Source organism: Exophiala spinifera (assembly GCF_000836115.1).
Source record: "Exophiala spinifera strain CBS 89968 unplaced genomic scaffold supercont1.1, whole genome shotgun sequence".
NCBI classification, from domain to species: Eukaryota; Fungi; Ascomycota; class Eurotiomycetes; order Chaetothyriales; family Herpotrichiellaceae; genus Exophiala; species Exophiala spinifera.
In genome coordinates, this window is record NW_015622513.1 from 5,407,435 (window position 1) to 5,433,105 (window position 25,671).

The 25,671-nt window shown below is 51.0% G+C and overlaps 5 protein-coding genes across 5 annotated transcripts; 4 read left to right on the forward strand and 1 right to left on the reverse strand.

Moving 5' to 3' along the window:
* Window positions 1-673: 673 nt before the first annotated feature.
* On the forward strand, window positions 674-2,374 carry PV08_01977 (uncharacterized protein; the record flags this gene model as incomplete). Its single annotated transcript, XM_016376337.1, has 1 exon — window positions 674-2,374. The coding sequence occupies one exon, from the start codon at window positions 674-676 to the stop codon at window positions 2,372-2,374; it is 1,701 nt and encodes a 566-aa protein (XP_016241613.1).
* A 754-nt stretch (window positions 2,375-3,128) lies between these two features.
* Window positions 3,129-4,157, forward strand: PV08_01978 (uncharacterized protein; the record flags this gene model as incomplete). Its single annotated transcript, XM_016376338.1, has 1 exon — window positions 3,129-4,157. The coding sequence occupies one exon, from the start codon at window positions 3,129-3,131 to the stop codon at window positions 4,155-4,157; it is 1,029 nt and encodes a 342-aa protein (XP_016241614.1).
* Window positions 4,158-4,477: 320 nt separating this feature from the next.
* PV08_01979 (uncharacterized protein) lies at window positions 4,478-8,225 on the forward strand (the record flags this gene model as incomplete). Its single annotated transcript, XM_016376339.1, has 3 exons — window positions 4,478-5,844; window positions 5,992-7,431; window positions 7,487-8,225. 3 exons carry the CDS (start codon window positions 4,478-4,480, stop codon window positions 8,223-8,225), a joined length of 3,546 nt encoding a protein of 1,181 aa, XP_016241615.1.
* A 634-nt stretch (window positions 8,226-8,859) lies between these two features.
* On the forward strand, window positions 8,860-10,089 carry PV08_01980 (uncharacterized protein; the record flags this gene model as incomplete). The annotated part of the gene is made up of 1 exon (XM_016376340.1): window positions 8,860-10,089. The coding sequence occupies one exon, from the start codon at window positions 8,860-8,862 to the stop codon at window positions 10,087-10,089; it is 1,230 nt and encodes a 409-aa protein (XP_016241616.1).
* Window positions 10,090-12,382: 2,293 nt separating this feature from the next.
* PV08_01981 (uncharacterized protein) lies at window positions 12,383-25,414 on the reverse strand (the record flags this gene model as incomplete). Its single annotated transcript, XM_016376341.1, has 1 exon — window positions 12,383-25,414. The coding sequence occupies one exon, from the start codon at window positions 25,412-25,414 to the stop codon at window positions 12,383-12,385; it is 13,032 nt and encodes a 4,343-aa protein (XP_016241617.1).
* Window positions 25,415-25,671: the final 257 nt, after the last annotated feature.

Sequence of the window (25,671 nt, forward strand, 5' to 3'; positions counted from 1 at the left end):
TGCGGTCGACCCTCCTTGACAGCGCCTCCTCGCTACACAACTGTCGTACGTGAAGAGACCTTACAAAATATGAGACCTGGCACGAAGAACAATGTCAGGTGCAGATCAAAAGCGCATACATTTGTTATATTTGAGACCTCTCCTGTCGTTTCCCCGAATGCGTTGCCTGGCAGACGTCAGTTGACTGGTGGTCGCCGTCTCGGGCACGAAGGAGGGAGAGTCAAAGAGGGGTTTCTAGTCGCCGGTGTAAACAGTGTCATGTCACCTTGATCCGACACGATGCTGCTCGTGTTTTCCGATACACCACTACATACAGTCAACACTCCTGAGTCCTGATGTTTGAGACAACCTGAATGGCAAATTCGCAACTTAGCAAGGCTGGGCTCGTGAGCCGGCGGACGTTCAACATAAGGCAGGCCGGGCCCGCAGCCGGAGTGCTAGTTAAGCTTCGGCGCCACGACGTTGCCTGGAAGCTCTTCTGAACTTCAGAGCGCAAATAGTTGGGCTACACCTGAGGCTGTACCAGGATCTCGACCCTGAACACTGCCACTGCCTCAAGGTGCGCATATATATACGCACCTCCATCTCACTTCTAGTTCTTGTCCTTTGCACAGAATTCGAACATTTTCAACGGGTGTCGTTGTGACACGCCGTGCCAAATGATTCAGAGACGATGGAGCCGGCCAGTCTGCTTGTAAGCGTGGTTGCTCTCTATCCTATTTGCATTCAAGGCTATCGCACATTCACCTCTATCAGGGACTTTCAGAGCACTAGCTCTGCGTTATTCTGGAAGCTGAAGACCCAGGAGCTTAGATTCACTACCTGGGGCGATGCTCACAGCTTCAAAGACGCCGAAGTGACCGAGGACTATCCAACGGTCGCCCCAGCACAGTTTCAAAAATACTCCAAGCGAGTACTTGAACTTGTACATGGCGTGCTGGTGGCTATGCAGGAAGTAATGCACGATGTTGACAAGCTTGTAGATCGGTATGGGCTCGAAGTTCTCGACCCAATTTCTGTGGATCAATCCGCGGCCGGGAAAGCATCGCAGAAATCGATCAGGCTGCGTGCTAGATGGGCGATTCGGGACAGAAAGGCATTTGAAGCCCTTATCGACGATCTCAGAGACTTCAATGACGCCCTTGACGCTACCTTGACGCCGATGGTGCTGCAACTTGTGGACTTTAGTGTTCGGAGTCAACTTACTGCCTCTGCTGGACGGGTTGAAGACCTTCAAACCATCAGAGCAATGGACAATCAAAGTGGACTATTGCGCAATATGGCAAGCTTCAAGTCCTTGAACCTCACGCTCCAGGAACAACGTCCCACTATTTTAACACAAAATGCGAACCGCGAAATCGAACTTTCCGAGGTGAGGGTCATCAATTGGGATGATTTCTCAACCGCAGCGCTTTGGCACACAACCTGGAAGAATAGCTCTTCGGTGCTCGTTGAATGGAAATACTACAACCCTGACCTTACGAGCAACTCGAGAGCAAACTTTCAGCTGACCGCCGATAGAGTTCGAATGCTAGTGCAACTTCTCACGAGCGAGTATAAACCGCGGGAGTTCGAGGTGCTCGATTGCATAGGATACATCCACGATGGGCATCGTTCCCGCTTTGGGATCGTATATCGGCTCTACGATTGGACCCAGGTGAACTCGCCTGGGCGATTGGAGATATTCGGTTCGAAGGTCTGGTTCACACTTTCAGAAGTGATCAGGGAGAATCCGAAGATGCCTGTTCTAGGACATCGTTTACAGCTCGCTCTGACCTTGCTCAAGAGCATGATCCAACTGCACGCGACAGGTTGGTATCACAAAGGATATGATTCGGAAAAGGTGGTATTCTTCCTCAGGAATATGTCGTCCGGAGGACAAGAAAGTTCGCCGACACAATCAGCGTCGTCGATTGGCGTTGACATTCGAAGACCGAAACTGATTGGCTTCGACTATTCCCGGCCCATCCAGCGTTCAGAATTCTCCGAGTTCACCGACCAGTTCTTGCTCAATCACTCTGAAAAGCATACGCATCCGGACTACCTTGCGTTATCTGGGGAAGAGTCGGATGCAAAATCTAATCCTGGTTATCGAGCGGAGTATGACATGTATTCGCTCGGCTGCGTTCTGCTGGAGATCGGTTTGTGGCGGCCTCTATCGGTTCTCTGGAAGCCCGAGTACAAAACAGATCTAGCAGCATGGAAAGACAGACTATGTCGCAAGTTCGTTCCCGACCTCGGAGGACGCTGTGGCGAGAGATACCAGCTCGTAGTCCACAGTCTCCTGACGCAAATTGACGCTGCGACCTCGCCGGGAACTGCACCTTTGTCAAATTTTGAGCTGCTACAGCTGATGGAAGAAATCCACACGTGACCACATCGGCTGCAAAAGCGTTGGGTGGCAGGGGATGGTAGAGAATGAGCAGTAATTAGTCGGGAACTGTGTCTTCTATCTCCCTTGGCTGAATATCTTATAGGATCTCAGTTCATGGCCCTCAGGAGTTCAGACCTCGCTTGCTTATTTTGACTTGAAAGTCGTGAGGCGACTCCCACCACGACTCCCATCTTGTTAAGATAAAGAATCTCTCTCACCAAGAACAATCATTTTTAATCTCAAGTCAGACAGAACAACAGCGCCAAGCCTAATAGTTCTCGTTACACCAAGCCCACCCCTTGATTCTGTGACTTTGCCTACAGCTCATGAGCCGCAGCAATCGCCAGTAGCGGCGTCTTGATTCGCAAGGACTCAACAGACGAGGCCTGGGCTGAGTGCGGCTGAATCGTTGTGACTTCAAGATGGTGGAGATTGTGCATCTAAGTCACCATGCACGTCCATCGTTTTTCTGCGACAGACAATACTCGTATTCGAGAAGCAAATCAAACCCCTGTTGTTGATCTCATAGGCTGAATCGTTTCTTCTGCCTCGAGGTGGTCTCTTTAGTCGCTAGGGGCAACATCTGTGAGGAGGATGTTTTCCATTCACTTCGCCTTGCAATGATGAGCGTGGTCGGAAGTATTGTTTTCCTTGTTTTTCGGAACAACCGCAGCACACTTCCAAGTACTTAAGGTCCCCAACACTTTTTTATTGTGGATGCGACGATCCTCAGATTGACCCAATTGTGTTGGAAATGTCGAGCTACAGCTTTCAGAGATCTGTTTTGTCAAGTGCCTCCAATGAATCCCCTGAGGAGGTGCGCAAAGAGGCCAGTCCGCTGTCGCCGATGCCATTTCTCGTCTCCCGTTTGTATGCTCCTCATTACGAATGCGTCCACTTCTCTCCAGGAGCATTCCGGCGACAAGGCACGGTGCTGGGCCAAGGAGCGACTTTCAGTGTTGAGAAACATGCTGTCGAGGAAATCGGCATTGGCATGCTTCAAAATATGGAGCTGAGGGAGCAATATGCTGCCAAATGGCCAGTGGTAGCAATCAAGAGACTTCGATGCAACTCTCACATCCCAACGAGGAGTTTTGAAACGATCGAGAAAGAGCTGATACTGTTGATGGCACTTCGTGGCCATGAACATGTGGTTCAGATGATTGGCATTGGATGGGAAACTGCTCCCATTAGCGGAGATTACAGGCTCTGGCCAGTCTTGGTCACCGAGTTTGCAGAGTCTGGCAGTCTTGCACACCTTCAATCGCAAGACTCAAAATTGCCCTATCTGACGAAGCGAAGGCTTTGTCTGCATGTGGCAGCTGGGGTGAAGAGTTTGCATCAGTTGCATCTCATCCATGGCGACCTGAAGAGTGAGAATGTCCTTGTATTCGGATCAACACCGAATCAATTTGTTGCCAAGTTGGCAGATTTTGGTTATGTGCCTATGGATTATTCGTTGACGAATGCCGCTTCGGGCCTCTCTTCTCACGGAAAATCGACCGCGGCAGCTCGGTTGGGGACTGATCAATGGAACCCCCCTGAGCCATTGGACCTAGGGTCGAAGAACCATCTCGAAGCGCGAGACGTGTACGCTTGGGGCCTTCTCGTACTCCGTGTCATGTTGGACGGCAGAAATCCCTTCGGAATTCCAACAACATGGGAAAGATCGGCCCACGGATACCAAAGACGCTTTTCTCTATTAGCCGGGCTTGAAGAAGAGTTGGGTGATGTGGAAGACGATCAGAAAAGTGAGACCAATTCCGTCCAACCAGAGCACTGACTGACTCACTACAACGCAGAGCTCATGGAGTCCACGAAATACATCAAAGAATTGGACTCTAAATCAATGGACTCTTGGGTCGCTGAATGCCTTGCTGATAGGATGGTTAATCATGATATACCAGAACGCGCCCACACACTACAAGTGGTCATTCAATCTTGCCTTCAGAAGGATCCTTTGAAACGAGACCTTGCGCTCGCTTTGCGCAGCTGGGGGTATGAGACTCTTGAATGCTTGACAGAGTGTCCACTAACCAGTCTCAGTCCATCACCAGATCACCAAGGTGTAGATTATAGCAAGAGGAACTTGACGTCGGAGATATGGAGTCCGGTATCAATGTTCAGCGTAGTGTTTGGCTATTGGATATGCGGCTGACAGTTTCCCAGATCGATTTTGACTCCTTCATGAGAATACCACCTCGGATCAGAAAAAGATTCCTGTGGGATATATCCACAGTCACAGGGGCTCCCACTCACGATATTACCTCCGTTCTGGCTTCCGCTCGAGCTTTCGTTGAAAAGCACCTGTCGCTTCGCCCAGAACTTCAAAGATCGCAGATTCCGTCGCAAGTGCCGAGCAGGCTCCCACCGCTGATGCTAGGCCGTGTTGACGTGAACACCCTGGATACTCATGGTCAAACGCCTCTTCTCAGAGCATGTCAAGCGGGTGCAACTGATCTTGTTCTCGGACTCCTATCGCAAGGAGCCAGAGCAAACATATGTGGTCCCAAGCAGATGTCTCCTCTCCACTGGCTTCATTCTTTTCAAGAGCCACAGCTCTCGGAGATAGCACGACGTCTGGTAAGAGCTGGTGCGCGGGTAGAAGCGCAATGTACCCCCAATCTTCAGGGAGTGGGCACTGGAGACATCTCCGAGGCCATTCTTGATTCTGGCACTCCTTTACACCATGCTGCTATTTACAATAACGTTGAAGCAGTCAACTGCCTGATCCGTCTAGGAGCCTCTCCCACTCGAAAAAGTCGCGCGGCTCCACACTACAGCCCGTTGATACTCGCATGCGCTCTCCACCTAACGACCCCCAAGTTGCCTGTCTCCAAAGGATTGCAACACTCGTCAGTTCATACATGCGTTGACAATGCTCGCCTTACGGCTAAAATGCATAGTTCCTCTCTCGGTGCTGTGTCGATTCTTGAACTGATGCTGAGTGGGTCTTCGGAATACCGCCCGAACAGCATCTATACCGTCCCTAAGCCAGAGAGACTTCCAACATTCGTGTTGCATTGTACGGAGCTGCGTCAAAAACTGTATGGTGACGCTTCAGCAGCACGCAACCCTCTCCACGCCACAATCGACCTTCTGCTCCGATACGGAGAAAAGCTGGTGGATACTGCACGAGGGTATAGTCTTTTGCACCTAGCAGCTAGTGTAGGCGACTTAGATACTGTGCAATACCTCATTCAGACACATCAAAAAGATTGCGTAAACCTCACTTTTAAGCTGGGGAAGTCATTCTGGCAGCCGCCTCTTTACTACGCCCTAGCTAATGGGCACACGGAAATCTTCGACTACCTCCTCAGGAATGGAGCGGATCCATTTCAAAGGTTTCAGACAGATCTCATTGTACCGCGGCAGAAGGATCCGTCTCGGTCTACTACTGATGTCTCATTCTTGCGTGGCCCCAGGTCGACTTATCTCCATCTTTGTCCAGGCATTGGGACTGGGATTAGGTTTGCTTCAGTCCTTCTCGCACAAGGGCTTCACATAGACTCTTAGGATTCAAATTGGGAGTCCCCTCTTTTCCTGGCCATAGTCGCTTGCGATTTCGAATTGGCTGACTATCTAATCGCCAACGGAGCGTCCACTCACCTCCTTAGTGACGGTTTGACGATTCTTGGTCACCTTGCAGAGGATGGCTTCATGGCTCCCTACGCTGCCTATGATTATGTGCTGAAAGCACAAGCGAAATATGGGCCTATCGGCGCCGCAGGGTTTATGTCCGAGTATGATAAATACAAGACGTATCTCCACAACCTGGTCGAATCCTGGAGTGTTTCGCGCAACGGCGCGTGGACTGAGGTTCTGTTGGGCCTCTTCCTCAAACGCCTTCCTCACCAGGACTTAGTTAACGTCCAAGCTGATGGGACCGGTGCTACGCCGCTCATGCTCGCCATAAAATCCATAAATGTCCACGCAACAAGGATGCTACTTGAGTGGGGTGCTGACCCGAACATCCCAGACTTCCACAATGGTACGCCGAGCGATGCGGTGATACACGCTGTTTACGATCGAATGTCCAGATACGACATCACATTCAGGGACCTTGAAGAAACCCGGAGAATCCCACGATCAAAACGCACAGTTTTCAAGGAACTATCTGATCTGGAGGAAATATATCGAATCCTCGACACATATGGCGGCAAGTTGATGAGAGACCTTCCGCCTTGGTCGAAGGACTTCGAGATGCCACCAAGTCGATGGTCCAGCATGCGTCTCAGACAACAGCTGCTTGGTATCGATCTGAAGAGTATCAACACTCGCATATGCACTACCGATGGCCCGATGCAGAGATTCTGCGACGAAATCGAAACCGAAATCAAAGTGCAGCTTGGACGAGATGCTCTGCCCGAGCAAACCGCTTTCCAAATCATTTCTGAGACGATCGCATCCCACATGGCGCTGGCACCTGAAGCTGCTCAATCCACGCAACGACTTCATCAGCTCCAATGTTACCTTGCTGAAATGCTGTCAAAGTATGGTGCTGCCTTGCATTTGAGCTTTGACGATTTTTCCCACGAGTGGACGATCGAGTTGAACCCTCTTTCGATTGGGACCGAGCATCGTGGTATTTCTATCCTTGTTCCGCGCGGAACAAACGGGGTTCACTCAACTCGGGTGCGCATTGTGCCGGAGCACGAATTCTGTCCTGCGACACGGAGGGCAGACGTGAGTAAAATAACCGAGGACGAGACAGCCCTCATGACATTTGTTGTGGATGAACCACCGCTTTCTATGTGGAATCCGTCAGAGATGAACCCTGTTCCCAAAAGGTCGAACAAGTCTTACCTCCCCGGAGAAAGCCGGGGTATCGGTCGAGGCGAGAAATCCAAAGACAAGAAACCTGGAAAGAATTTGGGACCGATCGCCTCTCTACGCCTTCAAGTGCTTCTACCGCCTCATGGATACCAAGTTGTTGTCGGTCCGGAAGATGAGCTCGGATCGTTATTTTTCTCCGATCAAGAACCGCTTCCAGAAGGTCATCGAGTAATGATCACGGCCTTGGGTGAAATTGGTCTCGTTTTTTCTCTTACCGTCGGGTATGTACAAAGCCAGTTTCACCCCGTTCGAGGGTTCGACTTACGTTGCCTCCAGGACCAAAGAAGGGCCGGCAAGACAGCCTCTCACCAGGGCCGTACCGAATGGACACTACTATTCGGAGGAGGACGAAAGAAGATGGAATTTGATGTACCGGAACGACAGATCCTTGGAAACAAGAACGGACTGGACTTTATTTGGGACCCGTGTACCTCCTAAACTCGGTCGACGGAGTGCTCGCGACACCCGCCTCTCAGCGCCGGCTCCCTTCGACGACCGGCGCAACAGAGGACCCGGCGTACCTCTTTTCACGAACTCAGAAGCCACCGTGCCTCCTCCTCGCGGGGAGCCTTCCCCAAAACTTGTGCGGCCCGGCTCTACCACTCAACCAAAGGTGCAGACAGCCCCGCGATCGTCAACGTCGCCCGAGCTTGGGCGCCCACTGCGAATGCATGCATCGGCAAAAGACGCCTCAACTCGGCCCTTGCAAGCGGAAAGGAGCACTGCTGCCGACGAAGAGCTCTCGAGTCTTTTGAGAAGCATCCCTTTGGTCGTCATAACTGGGAACAGTAGCAGCAACGGCACCGGTCCAGGGGTAAACTCCTCCGTGAGCAATGAGTTCGCGTCAATGCTCGCCAGCAGAGGACGTGCCACCGTCATCAACGTATCCAACGCGGACGCCAGTGAGGAGGACATCCGCAAACTTGCCTCCGAAGCGGTGGACCGCGATAGAAAGAGGAAAGAAGCAAATGAAGCCCGTGGAGTCCCAGAAGGGAAGTTGTGGTGGGAGATGTGAAAAGGACCAATGTGCTGTAGGTGCTAACTAATGTGTTCCGAGCCTCTGTTCTCGCTTCTTGTCAAACGGGCCTCCCTGTCCGTTTACCTCCATATCCGCAAGCATCCAAAGTGGGGGTCCAATACTGCAATGTCTGTCCGGTTGCGTGTGTGTAAGTACAATATTGTAGAAGCGCCTCTCAGATCTGGCATTAGATGGTGTGTATTGTACTCCGTACATACCAGTTCTCATCAGTCTATCGATGGGGGTTCCCGGACACAAGCAGCCTCAATCTAAATTTGTACTGTATTGTACGAGCTTTTGTGGGGTTCCCCTATCAGGGTTAGTCCCAGGTGTGTTTTACCCTTTCCCGAAATTGACGGTTACTCTATTTGGGTTAGCGACGGTGGTTTGGCCCATACCGTCAACACCCCTGAACCGGGTTCGTGCTCCTGAACCGCGCCCGCGGTGCTTTGCACCTAGAAATTTGCTGATACTCTGTACACACTTTATTACTCCGTATCCGTACGGCTTCCCATTCTTTGAAAGACGAGGAGGGGCAGCGCGTTAGGAGGAGCCCTCTCTCCCTCATTCATCTTTTTTACTGCTCCGGAGTGTTCGTTCTATTTTTCGGTGTCCGATTTAGTCAGCGTCCATGCAGCGATTCACCAAGATCGCGCTGACGGTCACGTCGCTCGCGTTGATCGTCTTGTCTCTGGCGTTCCTCGAAGTCACGGCTCCCGAGTACTCGATCCGCAACTCGTCACAGTCGATATCGGACTTTGTGTCGACCAAACTCGGCCAAGTTTCTGGAAAACAACAACAACAGCAGCAGCAGCAGCAGCAGCACTCGTCATACCCGCACGGCGATGAGATAACACTTCACGACTCCCCCTCCGACTCCTCCAACTCCAACTCCTCCGACTCGGGCTCCGCCTCCGCCTCCTCTTCGGCGGACCGAACCCCGGACGTCGGATCGAGTGGCTACGACCGGAGAAGGAGGTACGCGTACGCGACCTTCTACTCGTCCCCGGCCAACGACACGCGGCCGCTCGACGAGGACAAGTACTTCACGGCGACGCGGGTGCTGCTGTACCAGCTCCTGCACCACCCGGCGACCAGGTCGACCAACGGCTACCCCCTGCTCGTGCTCGTGCCGAACCACGTCGACGCGCGCAAGACGGACATCCTCAAGCGCGAGGGCGCCGTCGTCGTCCACGTCGACGTGCTCAACCCGGACGACGCGTCGTGGGTGCACCCGGCCCGCGCCAGCTGGGCCGAACAGTTCACCAAGCTCAGGCTGTTCACCCTGACCGAGTTCGACCGCATCGCCTTCGTCGACTCGGACATGCTCCTGATCACGAGCCTCGACGGCATGTTCGACGAGGACGTGGTGCAGACGCCCGCGGCCGCGTCGTCGGACGGCGACAAGGTCAGGGCCGACGAGGGCCCCTTGCCGAGGGACTACGTCTTCGTGGGCGTGTCGGACGCCGGCGGGCCGCACCGGGACAGCGTGCCCGACGAGCACGACAACGTCAACGGCGGCTTCTGGGTCATGAGGCCCGACCCCGTGCTGTACCGCTACTACCTCGGCGTCATGAACCTGCCGGGCCGCTTCGACGACTCGACCATGGAGCAGGGCCTGCTGAACTACGCCCACCGCGCCGGCGGGCCCATGCCCTACCGCCACTTCCAGACCGGCAAGTGGAACATGAACTGGCCCAGCTACGGCGACGTCGAGCGCGGCGCCGCCAGCGTCCACGACAAGTTCTGGGACGAGGGCAACGCCGGCTGGATCGACAGGCAGCTGGTCGAGATGTGGTGGCGCATGCAGGGGGAGATGGAGGGCTTCTGGTTCAGGGAGCAACAGGACGGACTGTATTGATTGTATTGATCGATTGATTGATTGATTGCCTGACGAGTTCTTGAGGGTTTCAAACGGAGTTGGGGGAGTCTGTTGAGTAGATAGATACCTAGGGATACAGAGGGTACTCGTGCCTCACAGTTCAAAAGTAAGTAGTGTCCTGAAGTTATCGATAGATTGTTTGTGGTTTCTGTCGACGGTTACAGTCAGACAGAGACAGACAGAGACATATAGATAGACAGTACAGTACAGTATATTTCTGCGCAAAAAAAAAAAGAAACACAAATTGCAAAAACTTAAACTAGGATTTATCTCCCATAGGAGCCTAGTTAAGAAAACCCCAGTCGTGTAAGGATTTTTTTCCCCCAAAGGCCTCCCATCCCGGGTCCACTGAAGGTCGCAACGGTTATGATGGTACTCGCCCTGGAATCTCCCCTGCCGCAGCGCTTACAACTTTTTCTCCTCCTGTTTGTATTTGTGTTTGTCGTTGTTGTTGTCGACCTGCCCGATATCACCCTCCCCCAGATTCCCGCCTTGGACGCTTCACTGGTTGTTGAGTAATTTTTTTTGTTGTTGTTGTTGATCTTTTGTTGGCGACAATGCGATTCGAACTGCTGACCGAACAAGCTGGGCTGGATAACAAGTTGTCCTGATTCCGAAGAATTGCCCCTGCGCCAGCCCAGCCAAAAACCGAGAAGCCTAGAAGATTGGTTAGTTGGAAGGAAAATTCACCTTTCCAATTCATAAACCCCGTGAATTGTTTTCCTAGCTGCCGCCAAGGAGTGAACCAGGCGTGACTTGGTCTTGCGCCTGGGAATGGTCCACTTGTACCGGGAAGCTTCAAGGTGCAAGGTTTCCACGGGGCATTGTGTGTTTTTTCTCGCACGGTCAATCGCTTTGAGGAGGAGGAGGAGGAGGAGGAGGGGGAGGAGGAGGATGATGATGATGAATTCGGCAGGTCGTCGACAAAGGTCAGCATGTCGTTCGAGCAAGCCAGGTCAAGCCAGGAGCCATGGCCATGAACCGAGAAATTCATTTTGCGGGTTTCAATTCAGGAGACGAGTGCTTGAGTCTCTTGTTGGCGGGTAATCTTGTCGAGGTTGGTCGGGATGTCCTGAAGGTGACCGCTGCAGCTCCGCCCTTGGATAATGGGGTTTGCCCAAGCCCAAACCCAAGCCCGGGGACATCCAATGCACACACCACTTACTGGTCTTCTTTCTGGTGGTTGAGATCATGACAAGCCGCGGCCTGATTTCAGAGTGCGAGACCGGTTGGTCCGCGACACCAGCGTTCAAGCTACCTACCTCGAAGTAGGTGGTGGCCTTGGGACAGATCATCGATCTGACACAGCATGCAACTCTCTAGGGAAATTCAGCTCCGGATCGGAACCGTCTGAGCCAGTTTGTGCTGGCATTGTGGCGTTCGCTACAACCGGGTGCGATGGGCTATCAGGATGAGGTTGGAAAAAGGATTCAGCTCGCTGCTTACATATGCAACATATGGGACTGTCTGGGCTCATGTCATGGTGCGTTCTTCAGCCGACTAACCGCTTCCTGTCCTGGCATCGGCAACTTCCGAGTCCTCGTAGAGTGGGAAATTAAGTAATAATGGTCGTGGCCAGTCAAAACTGTCAGGTTGCTTCGTCAGGTAATAATATTGTTGCAATACTCTCGCTCACGCCACTGGCACGGAGTACGGAAAAAAGGCCATACAATGACCAGAGTCGTCTTGCCAAAAAATCCCCAGCTTGGGCCTCTCTTCTTCGTCTGAATTCAAGAACATGGCTCCCGTTGCTGGTTGTCCTCCCTACCTAAGAGCTCTTCGACGATATCTCGTGGAATGATTTCAATTTAAATCTGGTCAATCGGCAATTTCTTCCTCAATGCGTACTTAATTCGATCTTGTATTTACAAGACTACCTGGAGATATATTGCCACACGAGGAAAGAAAGAGAGAACACGGAAAAGGGCCGTGAAGCTTCCGAGAGAGGCGTGTATCTATCTCAAGAACAACATAAAAAAACAGAAATTGTACAACTTTGAAATGATATGGGTAATCAAGACAACCAAAAACTGATGCCGACCGTATCAAGCAAATTCTGCTTTCTTGAAAACCCCCCCAATCCAAACAGAAATTCATATCCGAAACACCTTGGAACGCCATGCTCTTGACTCAATGAAAAAATCTGCCACGCTGTGCAGAACTGGACATGACATCAAGCGCAAGAAGAAATCACACTCTATTCTCCTCGCTTTCCCCATCAGCAAGCACAAAAGTCACCAGTCACCACCCTCAAGAAACATAAATCCAACACCTATGCCTCGCTATGCTCTTCGCGGCCGGCAACAGAATGTTCTCCTTCCTCCAACAAATCTGTGATCCTGGCGAGATTGCCAATGGTTTCTCGTCCTTGTCCCATCAAAAGCAATTTCTCCGCGTTGGCAGGCAGTCCCAAATAGGCTGGTGGCTCTCGTTCTGGAAGTCCATCTACCCAGTTCAAAAAGTCTCGAATGGTCGTTCCTTGTGGAACCTTCAGAGCGTGACCGTCGTTATCCGACACAAGCTCGTGATCGGCCTCGAATGCAGCAGGGTCGAAAACTTGATTGACAATGTTGTTGAGCAATGAAAAGTCTCCCTCGTCATCAATCTTGCCTCCGTACATTTCGGTGACTAAAGTACGGATCAACTCCCAGGGCAATTTGACAGGAGCAACATTTGAACGACCTTGTGCAATCGCTTCGATCCAGGTATCTATGATGAACGAGCAGCATTCATAGTCGCTGTCGTTGAACTCCCAAAGTCCTTTCCACCCTAGTGTCGGCGCATATCGTAAGCGTTCTTGAAGTACAGCATGCAAAAAGCAGAGTAGAAGGTACAATCTGCCCTTTTCCACCGGATTCTTGGTGCCCCTGTCTGACAGAACTGTCAGGGTATCTTTCATGTTGGCTCGCATACCGGCCGGCTGTTCATACACCAAGGTTCTGGATGCTCGGATCAAGTTGACTGGAATCTTGGGACTGGACTCCATTGATAAGAAGAGTCGAAAATCGGGATGGGGTTTGAGGGCCGATAGCCGTTTTTCGAGACTCTGTAACCACTGAGGAGCCAGATGCACATTCTTGATCAAAACCCAGGCGCCGTTTGCAGCCGCACTAGTGATGGCCTTGTCGGCGCTAGCAATAGCTTCTTCGGAGCCCATAGCCACATTGGCGCAGTTTGCATTCTGCTTCTCAACAAGCGCATCGACCTTGTAGCTGGCATCAAATCCAGGATTTGAGCAGAGGGCAATCGGGACCGAAGAGTTGACCTGCTTGACAATTGCGCTCAAATCGTCCGACCCTTGGAAAACTTCCTGTCCAAACACGCTTATCACAAGCTTCTCCGCTGTAGGTAAGAACCGGTCTGGTCTTGCGAGCTTGACAAGAAGCAGTTCGTAAAGGCTGCGGTCAACAGCATTGTCGGTTTGCTTCCACAGGGTCGGTACATGATGTTCAGCGCGCTCAGCAGCGAGAAATTGTTTCCATGCGTTCCCAGATGCGTCAATTATTTGTCGATCAAATACAGGGATCTGTTTGACTGCCGCAATCACATCTTCCTCGCAAACACCAGGTGCAACTGCACCAGGAGACGGCTGTTGGTTTTCAAGGATCATGTCCATGATAGAACGATCAAAGTGGTAAGGTGTCGCGCGGACGAGCAACATTGCAAGGGTGATTCGATCTTTTTGCAACATAGACAGCGATGTTCTCCTGTACGTCTCGACGAAAATGTCCTTCAAAATGATCTCGCTTCTCTCTTCATGATTGGTCTTATTCGTAAGGTGAGGGTTGTGATGCAAGACTGAACTGAAGATGTCGAGGAAATATTGCAACGAAAATCGGTAGCCATGATTGAGGTGATGAAGCTGTTCGAGCAAAGCGAAGATGGCGCTACAAGCATTGGCGATCCGGCTGTAGCCTTGGGTAATGCGATCAACTTCTGCCATGACCCCTTCCGTCTCAGCAACCTTCTTTGTGATTACCGCAGCTTCTTTCTTGAGTGTTTCCAAGGTCTGGATAACATTGTCGTCATCCAAAATGTTGCCGCGGGATTCGTTCAGAGCTTGCAACAGTCTCTTTTCTAGTTGCCGCAGGTTTATGTCGAACTCACCCTGCATCTTGACGAGGTTGGTGCGACGCTTGTCAACATCTGGGCGTTCTGCTTTGAGGACATCGTTGAGAGACTGGGTTTGGAGACTGCTCCGAGTAACTGTGAAATTGATGAAGGTCGTTCGGCTGCACACGTCTGGGGCAAAGTTTGCGGAAGGATCGCGAGTGGAGAGATAGAGCTGGAAATGCTCTGAGAAGTCGATCTCTTGTTTGCCCAATTGGATGAGCACTCGTCCGCCGGTCTTTTGATACTCTTTGTTGAGAACATGGGTTAAGATTGGGTCAAGATACTCTGCATCTTGAATCAAGATTGGATTGCCAAATCGCAGTGCACTTTCAAGCTGTTTGGTGAAGGCATCGTCGAGGAAGCTGGTCACTGTCAACTTGCGTCCTTGGTGTTCTTGCTTCAAGAATTCGGCAACTCTGCCAGGAGGATCAATGATCAAGGGATACCTGTTGAAGCGCTTGAGCATGATTGCGTTTTCCATGCACAGATCATCCGCAGGCAGTGAGTGGCGTTGCCACTGCAGGCGTTCGTCGGCGGACGAAAGATAGCCTAAAACGGAACCATCATTCTTACAGGAGACTCCAGACATCGACATATGATGCATCCAGTCATCAACCATGGTCTTTCTGAATTGCTGATCGAATAGACCTGCATAGGCCAAGAATGCTGATGCTATCAAGACATCTCCAACCAGCGTCTGGATTTGAGTCTCGAAAGATTTGCTGGCAGCTTCCCATCTTACTCGCTCGGAAGAGAGACTGTCCAGTAGACGAAGACTTCGGTCGACTTTTGTCTGCACTCTGGCCATTTCACCTTTGATTGCTTGGGTCTCGCTGATAAGAGCAGCATATTCCGTCTTATATGTACCGATGCTTTTTTCGAGCTTGATAATGGTGTTCTCGATGGCTTTAGCATTCGCCTTTGTGTCGAGAGCTTTCTCTTCCAGCTGCTCAACCTCAGCGCGGAGGGGTCCAACGCGGTCGAGAATCTCGGAATAGTTGACTTGAGCCTCAACCCATTGTACCAACGGACCACATGCCTTGCTTGCACGGAACACTTTCTCAAAGGTAAAGTCATCGTTGGACAGATAATCATGGCGCATCTTCTGCCGCAACGGTGGCGTCATGTCCTTTTCATTGTTATAGTTGACGATATTCGCAATGAAATCGTCCTTGCGCACGACGGCTTGAATGCTCTTCCAGCTGTCGACTTTGTGGCCAAGCAGAGTACAGACAGACTCCAGTGCAAGCTTCACACCAGCTGGAGGGTTGCCCATAGAACGGACTTCAGTAAGATGTTGTCTCTTGATGTTGCTAACACTTCTCTGAGCTTCGATAACAGCTGGTTCGGCCTTGGCCAAATCATTGAGCACAATTTCCTTTCGGCTTGCAATCTCCTTTTCTTGCTCTTCCAATGCGCTTTGTACCTCAAGCGAGGATGTTTTCCGCTGCTCGGCTTCTTGCTGATCGGCCACCATGCGCTGCAATTTCTCGTTTGCTTCGGCATCCTTAAGCTCTAGTTGCTGCTTCTTCTGGTCCAGGCTTGCTCGGAGGTCACGAACTTTGTCCACGGTATCCCGTAGCTTCTCGAGACCAACATTCAGGTGGCGCTGTTGTTCTTCGAGGTCCTCTCGCTTTTCCCTGAAGAGTTTGCCGAATTGCGTGACAAAATCCAGGTAATGCCGAGGTGTGAGATACGTAACGATACCTTGCTGTTGCTCCAGGCGTTCGTTCGTCTTCTGAATTGAATAGTGCATGTGTACCATCGCATTGACAATAGTGTCACGGTGAGATGCAGGAAGCGTGAGATCGCGATAGGCCAGAGGTATGCTATCCGGAGCAGTAAAGTTCGGTTTGTCGAGATCGATTGACTGTGTGAGCTCATATCCGACCTGGAAAAGAGCTTGGTCTGACCAATCACCCATCCAGTTAAGTACACAACGATTGAACAAGGCTGGACTCGTAGCGGCTTTAGATGACAACCCTTCCTGTGGCGGGTTCATCGTGAAGACAACGTGTAGGTTCTTGACAATCTCCTTGGTGAACCACTTGTAGAGTTCTTCCTGGGAGTCGATATGATCGCCCTGACGCTGGGCTCCTTCTCTGCAAGCTGTCATCAACGCAGAGTATTCGTCGCCTTCGAAGAGCCCGGGAACTTCCCCATTGGCAAGTAAAGTGTTCATTCGCTCAAGAAAACCAGAATCCAGCACGTTGGACTCATCCATGATGAAACATATCTTCTGACCTCGGGTACCGCACGCTCTGAGAACATTTCGAAGGTCTTCATCAAAGTCTTCACCAGAATATTTGCCATGGACCTTGATTTGGAATATGGTCAGGCCGTTCATCCAAGCGACGAACCTCGAAAGGGTGGTTTTCCCACTACCACTGGTGCCGATCAAGATAAGATGACCTTGTGGTTGCCGGAATACTCTGTCGATACGAAGGGCATGTTCCAGTACATCGTTGAAGAGCACGAGTGGGACGTCAACTTCTTCCTCACAGAATGTCTTCAGTCGCGCTTTCACGAATTCTCGAAGTTGTTCTTGTTCCACAGACACATAATTCTTGGAGAGCCAATTCGAGAATAATATGGGCCCTTGTAGAGCCTGGTCGATGTCTGCAGTGGGGAAGTGCTGGAGCGCCGTCTGTCTGACCATATCAGATGTCCAAGCTCTTTCGTCGGGTTCGACGAGACGGTCAGAAAACAGTCGCAGTGCCTCATGCGCCCAGATTCGAATAAGCCCCTCAAGCGAGAGGTGCTCGAGTGGAGCAATTGCTTCGTATATGCCACGAACCCATCGAGTGAGTTCTCTGGGAGAGTAAACATAATGTGGCTGAATGTCTGGAGTGAATCGTGCTTGAGACTTGAGATAGAAATCCACCATTGCGTGCGTCAGAGCGTCCGCGAAGCCTCGTAGGGTCGGCACCACCTTTAACACAGCATTGTTATACGATCCGTAAATTTGAGTCAGCGAGGACTCGCCAGGGTAGTCAACCATAACAACAGGAGCGTGCCTCAAGAACCGATCGCCAAGTGGATGACGACCGACGTCTTCGGGAGGATTGCAAGCCCCTACAAATTGGATGCGTTCCAAGGATACCCAGACCTTATCCGACGTGCGCCAGAAGCCATTTTGTTCTACAAGCTGTCGCAAGAAACTGATTGCTCGTTGAGTACCATACTTATCAGGGGCCGGAAGGTTGATTTCGTCGCAGAAGATAACTAGCCATCGACCAAGTTGTGTTGGGGAAAGGACCATCCCGTTCAAGGTCTTCTTGTACTCGCAATACTGCTCGAAAGTCTTGATGACTAGTTCCGGTTGCGTCGCACTGGAGAAATTGAGGCCAACAACCTCCATATCTGGGAGTTTCCTCAGAGCACTGAAGAGCGTCATTGTTTTACCGGATCCAGGTGGACCGCAAAGCATGAGCGGCTTGTGTTCTGCCAACCATGAGTACAGGACATCTTCGTGACGAACAGTATCAACAGTTGGGATGATGACATCGGTCTGCTTGATTGAGTTGGTGTTTAGGTCGACTGTGGGCACCTGGGATTGCCAAAGGACCCACTGAGTGTGTGGTAAGTTGACATCGTAGTCGATCAGAGACGTTGTGCTGTCCAGATTTGGTAGATCGATGTTTGTCATCGTGCTGAGAAAGTCACCGAACTCTTTTCGAATGCTCAACCCTGCATCACCGACAAAACTCCAGACACATGCCAGGAGCAGCTTCTTGGAAATGTAGGCTTCTGTCTGCTCCACGTCCAGGGGAAACTCAGGATGATTCAAGTCGTATTCTAGGATCGAGCGACATGCTTTGGCAAGAAGACTGAAAAGGCTGTCGAGTGCTCTGGCGTGTGTAAAGTCCATGATGTGTTTGTGTTTCGATGCCGTCGAGAGGGCCTTGAGGAGGAAATCATCGCGATTTGCTAGGCCTCGCAGCGTTTCAACAACATGTCTTTGTGTTTCCCGTGCCTTATTAGCCATGCCTGAAGCCTTGATCTCATCGTCCAAATCCTCGAAACTTCTGTCCGCAAGATTTTGCAGGTGATGGTCAATCATCAGTGATGGGGTTACAGTGTCATCCGAAAACCAGACCATACCGCAGCGACTGACGGTGGCGAGAGTCGCATACTTCAAACTCTCCACTTCGAACATAATGCGTACATTTGGGGGTAAATTCAGTCGTTCACCGTTTGGCAACGTCAGAAGCTTGTTGTCATCAAGCACACTGTTCAGATTTTCAACCCATTCTGGGTCGACATCACCGTCGAAGACAATCCAGTGTCGCTTGCTGTCTTCGCCTCTCAAGTTGTCGACGACCTTTCTCAAGATAGCAGTGAACAACCCGTCAGTCCACTCTCGTGTAGTGCTATCAAGACTGCCATAAAGAGCTTCTTTCGACATAACCTTCGGGTCTATTACATGGTGCACTCCCTCAACACCCTCGACTCTCTGGAGGGCTTGTAGCAGGACTTTCCAGATTGATGATTTGCCCGAGGCAGATTGGCCCACCATCATTACACCATGATGGATGTTCTGAATTTGATACAATTGCAAAATCTTGGTCATCCAGGCATCGCTTTCAGTAAGATGTTCCTCACGCATGACCTCCTTGATGGCCGAAACAAGCTTGTCCATATTGGCCGGGACGTACTCCACGCCGGGGAAATCTTGTGCTTGGACCGACACGAGTGTTTCAACATCCTGCTTGATAAGCTTGGGTGACACCGTTTCGCGGATGCTCTGCACAATGATTTGTGGTTCAAGCGCACGTTCGTCATCTACACCTTCAGCTGCGGTCTGCATGCGAATCCTCTTGAGTCCCCCAGAGCTGACGAGCACACTCTTTAATGCTCGTAAACCGAAGTCGTAATGGGGCTGTTTGGAAAGCTGCTGAGCACAGTGGTCGAAGAAAGGAACGACCTGAGAGGATATCTGCTTTGCCTGCTTGAAGCCCTGGGAGAAGAGCATTACTTCTGCAATTAATTCCTTGTCGGGCTTTGACATTGCAACACTTCTGAACAGCTTCTTCAAATTGTCCGGAAGATTCGAACGACCTGCATAGCCAGGATTCATCGTGATGAAGAGACCCGAGTTGGGGTTGACCTTGAAGCGACGACCAACGAGGTCGATCTGTGCTTTCTGCTCATTCGTGGTGTTTTTGAGACCAATTTGAATGTTCTGGATCTGCTGGGATACTGCAGAGAGAATTCTCTCTTCCAACCTATTGAACTCGTCGAAACACCCCCAGGCACCTACCTGGCACAAGCCAAGGAAGATACGACCCATGGCTTGGAAATCGAACGTGTCATCGCAACAGAAAACCAAGGTAAAGCGGCCCAGTTGAAGACCAAGGGCCTTCACAGACTCAGTCTTACCTGTACCCGCAGGACCGTAGGGAGACCCTCCAAGACGCTGACAGAGTGCTTGCGTCAAAGTCAAGAAGCAGCGGTCGGTAAGTGGTGTCCGTACGAGGCGGTCAGGTACTCCCAGGTATTCGTACCCATAGTCTAGGACAGCATTTGCCATCTCGATGCGTAGCCGGCTCTTCAATTCAGCATTGGGGCTGTAGACGTAGCGCATTTGCAGGATCCAAAGATAATGCCCAGGTGAGGCAGCTTCAGCTTTGATGAGTTTGGCAACGACGTCACGCTGATGTACAGCTTCTGTGATAAAGTGTTCGCACTTCTTCCGAGCCAGGGCAGGAAGATCCTGTAGGACGCTCTCCGCCAACAGTTCGAGCAGTCGTACTTCAAACTCATGTACCTTTGTTAGACCATGACCAGCAGCCTCCAATGCCTCTTGAACAAGGTCAGTCCACACGACCTGAGCAGCCAGAATCATGATCTGAGCTGGAAACATGTTCATGTATTCTTGGAACATCGATTGGTCAAGTTCGGAAGCGGTGAAAAGCGGTCGGAATACGGCAATAGCCTCTGCAAGTAACTCCGCCAAGGTGTGCTTGACACTGTTATCGAGAGCTGTGAGCCAGTCGTTGATCTTTGGCAATTTGATCAGAGAAACTTCCTTCTTCAAGGCAACAGACTCTCCTTCCTTCGAAGTGACGGCTGTAATCGTACTATCCTCGCTCACTTCAGCTCCAGAAATGCCTGCAAACATTTTCTTGAAATGTTTTGCTACGCGTGTGCTGTCGTTGCTGTTGCCAATGATCTCCAAAAGATCTTCATCTCCCACGAAGTAGAAGCGAGGAAATGAGACACGCTCGCGTTCAAGATATTCTCCTAGAGCCTTTTGGATTTTGCTCAGGAGCTCGGCGAGCCGTTCCAGTGATTTCTGAACCCCAGGGATGGCAAGAACATCCATGACAAATGGAGACTTGTATACCTTCTTCATCACGGCAGAGAATTCGGTATTGATGTTGGAAAATCTGCTGGATTCAGTCGGCAGAAGGTGCTTGATATCGTTATTGCCGGTGAATACGCCCTCTAGGTAAACCCATTGTCTCTGAACATCGATCCAAACGTCGAATAGAACATGAACACGGTTCAACTTGTCTTCCCACGCAGACGCTTCCTCCTCGAACTCTTTGTAATACGGTGAGTGTCTCATAGCTTGCAACGAATTGAGGTTCTCACTGCACTTGGCGAACAGGTCATCCCAGCCGCGAATAAGGCGACATTTGTTCTGGTAGTTGACCAGGTCCAGAGGATAGCTTTGCCACGTATCGCGCACTTGTCTGACGAACTCTTCCAGTGCTAACTCGCCCCTGGCCTGAGCAATGATGTCTCGGATCGTGGCTTCGCTTGCAACTAGTTGAAGGTCCCACACATCGCCTAACGTCATTGACACCTCGGAATACCGCTTGTTTGGTTTCAGAGCCTTGAAGATCTTTAACCAATGCCGCTCTCGAATAGCATCGGATTTCAGATCGGTCAAAAGAGGATTTGCCTTGATCAGTTGACGCAAGATATTCTGCACGTGTTCAAACGCAGCGTATTGGCGCATCCGGCTGGGCATTTCCTTGGTCATCTTGACCAAGCCATCGAGGGACTGGCGGAGTTTTCGTGGCTGTAAACTTGTCCATAACGTGTCACGGAGGTCATTAATACTCTGCCATATCGTGGAAAGAGCTGACCAAACTGACTTGAAGTCACTGACTTCTTCGAGCGCAGAAGTCAGAGCAGTGTCTTTGGTTTGAGGAAGAGCAAGAGCTTCCTTGGCCCTCGCAACTGTGTCGGCCTCGCTTTGAAGTTTCTCCATCCGTGCCTGGTATGTCCGTAACACTTCAGCGGCCTCTGCTGGAGGAATAGTTCCAGATACAGGTTTCTCCTCTGACCATTGAGCGACGACGTCTGTTATGCGACCGCTAATGGCACGGTCTTCGTTGATGACATTGGACCGTAGGGCATCCGTTTGATCCTCGACGATTTTGGTTTTGCGGTTGAGTATCTCCTCGAAGGCATCCCACTCGTCACTGACTTGAGTAGCAGAGAGCCAATCAGTGCCAAAGTTGTAACGTTGTCTGGAAAGCGCGGTCTGACCCTGACGGAAGATCTCGACCTCAGGACCCCACATGGCGGCATTCCTCCTACATTGCTGAACAATGGTGATGAATGCTACGGCTTGCGCTGTGGAGGATGCTTCTAGGGACTGATTTTCGAGATCTTGCCGGGATTGTTTCATCTCGTTAAACACTTCTGCCATACGATTGCCGAGGATACCACCAAATTTTCTCGTGATCTCGTCCTGCCAGTTGTCGTACTTCTGAGTGATCTTTGACTGGACCTGCTCATAGTCAAAGACAACAGAGCCAATAGCTTTTCGGCCCTCAGAGGTGTCGAACGTCGATCGCGCATGGCGAACTTCTTGAAGTAATTGATGCCACTGGCCGAGGTCGTCGCCCAAAGTCTCGTGCAGTTGGTCGCTTCTCAGGTCCCAAAGGTTCTGATATGTGTACCATTCATCGAGGTAGGTTGACATTTGATCAATTTTCGAATCAATGGCTTTGTACGCTGTGAGCAGTGTCTCGACGGTCTCCAAAGGCAAATCATTATAGGTAAGGGACGTCTGTGTTAGGCCAGCGTCAGCCGTTACCTGATATCGAAGAGTGATCTGAGGCAGATGACACAGGACATCGAGCCAGTCTTCCAACTGGTTTACCCAGGACGCTTTGACAAAATTCAAAGGGGGCTCGACGAAGATGGTCTGATTGTTCATGATGATTTCAATGTTGGTCTGCGGGAAATCAACATGGTAGATTGCATCCTCCGGTGCGACGGTGTTTTGCTGCATTCCGTCATGCCCGTCTCGAGAGACGAAAGTGCTCGTCCAATGTTTTAGTGCATGCTGCAACCGTTCCCGGAATATTCGACGGAGCTGCAAATTCAAGTCTGTTACCCAGGGGGACAAGTTGGCGTAGCTTTCCAGATTCATTTTGTCAACGGCGTTCTGTATAGTGTCCATGTGAGCCTGAAAGGATTTGGCTGAGTATTGGCATGTCTTCATCTCCGAAAGTGCTAGTTGGATCTTCTGGTCGAGCTCCCGAATGATCGCCGTCTTGCTCTGCAATACCGTAACAGCCGTAGCCAAGTCACGAACGTATTGCACATGGGCAGAGTCATTCGACGTAGACTTTCCCTTGATATGCACTTCGTACGAATGGATAAATGAATCCCACTGCAACTTCACGCCGGTGCTGAAGAGATTTTGTACTTCTCTCTCATAACCAGCCATTAGAGGGGCCATATTTGGCATCTCTAAGATGGTCCTAACTGTCGAGAAGTAGCCCGAAACACTTTCCATCAGACTCAACGCGTACGGATATACTCTCTGTGCTTGTTTGGCGGTGGTAGCGATGCGATGCGGAATCTGGAAGTTCAACCACGTTAAATTTCGGACTTCTTTGAAGAGAGAGATGGCATGATTGTCAAAATTGACGTGCAACTCCAGCGCTCCGTTAGCACTTCGGCTGCGCATGATGACGAAGAGCCTCCCTGTCACCGAGATATCTCTTGATTGGACATCATACAGCCATGCTTCGTAGATATCTCGGGTGGTGAGCTTCTTTCGGAACATGTTACTTTCAGCTTGTAACTTCTCGCCGTCTGTGTGGAGCTTCCAGTCCTCTCCAAGAACGGCTTGGACTTTGGACATGTAGCCATCCAACTGTGATTCGATTTGTCGTACCCAAAGAATCGCTCCAGCTACAGGAGGAATATCACGTAGCTGTGCCATCATTTGTGCTTCTGAGCCGCCGTATTGCTGCTTGAACCGCTCGTGCAGGGCTGCAATGGCGCTTTTGACGTTGTCCAGAAGCTGTGCCTGATAAGATGCTATTGCGCTTCTAACCTTTTGTCTGACGAGCAGTGCGTTGAATTTTTCAAACACTCGAAACATCTCGTTGGCGGTCTTTGCTTTGCCGAGGCGGTCTCTCAGTCTGGCAATAATTGAATCCTCAACACGAGATGTCCTCTCCGTGTACTGGTTTTCTGCATCGACCCAGACTCTCGTACCATCTTCTGAAACATCGAGAACGTTTACATGCCTGACGACTTCATACGCGGCGTTGACCTCTTCGACAGCATCAACATCACCAAGCTCCTCAATTATCGCGGTCCCGGCTTCATCGGGAGGCGCTGTCTGGCCAGGAGCGGTCGACTTGACTCCGAGGACATTCACAATCGTCTGAAGTAATTGTTCGTGATTGTTGCGAAACTGGTTCACGTACCGTAGGCGCTCCTGTGTCTGGGCATGTTGAGACGTAATCTTCACGGGAACAAAATCGTTGTTCTTGCGTCTGGTAATCTCGCGCGCGACTGCAGTAAAGCTCTTCAGGTGATCGTCCCAAGTTGCCCACACCTTATTGACGGACTCCATCAATTTTTGGAAGTCCTTGTAGCTCGAAGACATGATCGATCTTCCCTGAAGTAGATTATGCACTTGGGTGTTCAACTCTGCAGAGATACCTTCTACGAGTTTAAGTGCTCGTCGAATCGGATAATTGCAAACCCTCCATTTTTTGTTGAGATGGCCGAAAATAGAGTCCAGGGCATCTACCACCTTTTCCAGTGAACCTGCAGATGAGAGCTCGTCGAGTGGGAAATCACGCATGAGGGTGTTGTAGTTGTGCACGATATCCCGGGCCTCTTTCAATCCCGTGTCAGTGTCAAATCCAATAACCTGCTGCTGCCGTTTCGCCTTCTTTAATATGTCCATGGTCAACTTGACTCCCGGCGACTCCAATTCATCTCCCAACTTGGCGAGGGCGGATTCAAGGTTCAACCAAAAGTTTATTTCTTGAGCAGCAGTCGCTTGAGCACCAGAAAGGTCCTTTGCAAGCTTGGTCAGGGCTTGTATTGACTTGATCCATCCGTTGACAGTATTGGTAAGACTGTTCTGCACCGTGGTGTTTTCCAAGATTTGCGTAGGAATGAGCTGGACGGTGGGCTGGACCCCCTGGGCCGCAGCGTCTTGCAAGGTATCTACCACGACCTCGTGAAGGGGTAGATGAACGAGCGGAATATCGGTGTTCTGCTGTAAGTTCAGGAGGCTTATTTCCAACTCCATCATTCGTCTCTTCGCTCCAGGCACACCACCTTTGGCTTGGGCATCATACCAACTTCGGGTCCCAGAACCACCTCTCCTTGTATATGCATCAAAGTATGGGCCAAGGACATTATGGAGCAGGGAGTACATTACGGTATAAGGTGAGGCGAGTTCGGTATTGCTGACTACTTCGCCATCGATAGCATAAGAGCCTGGAAGGTTGAAGACTTGAATCTGATGCGCAAGAGGCTTCCGAGCGTCAAGGGGGCCCGACAGCTTGAGGAGGGCAATCGAGGCGACTGTCGTCGAGGAGGGTGACAACTCGGACGAAAGTGTGTAGCTGTGCTCAAGCCCTACAACATAGTTAGGACGAGACTGCATACCGCGTTCCATGAACTGACTTGAGTTTTCATCATGGCCGTTGACTTGGCTTTGCTTGATATCCTTCTGCGCAAACAGGGTGACCTGCGAATCGCTTGCAAATTTGGCACATTTCTCAAGTGAAGCTGGCCGGTCTGGTTTGGATAACAGGCTCCCCACAGCCTCAAGTTCTTTGCGCGCAGCACCGAGTGTGATTTCGATAAGGCTGGCGATGTGTTCGAGAACATTCAAAGGGTCTGGCTCTACCAAAGCGGGTGCGGAAGCCCCATTAGGAGCAGTGGGCGAGAGAACATCCCCCATGGCGACAGGACTAAGGTAACAAGCAGGACAAATTCGACGTTTCCGGCATTGGCCCTCGATTCCCTTGAACGCCGGTGCAATGCTGATGATAGAGGGGGGTCATGGGATGGATGAAATCGTTTCTTGTGGCACAAACAATGTCGACTGTCAGTTTGCGGATACATAAACCTGGAGATCGCGCAAGGAAACGCGTCGCTTTTGCCCAGCACAGGGAAGGCGCCTAATGAGCCCGTCGCCAAGCCCGAATGAGAGGCCGC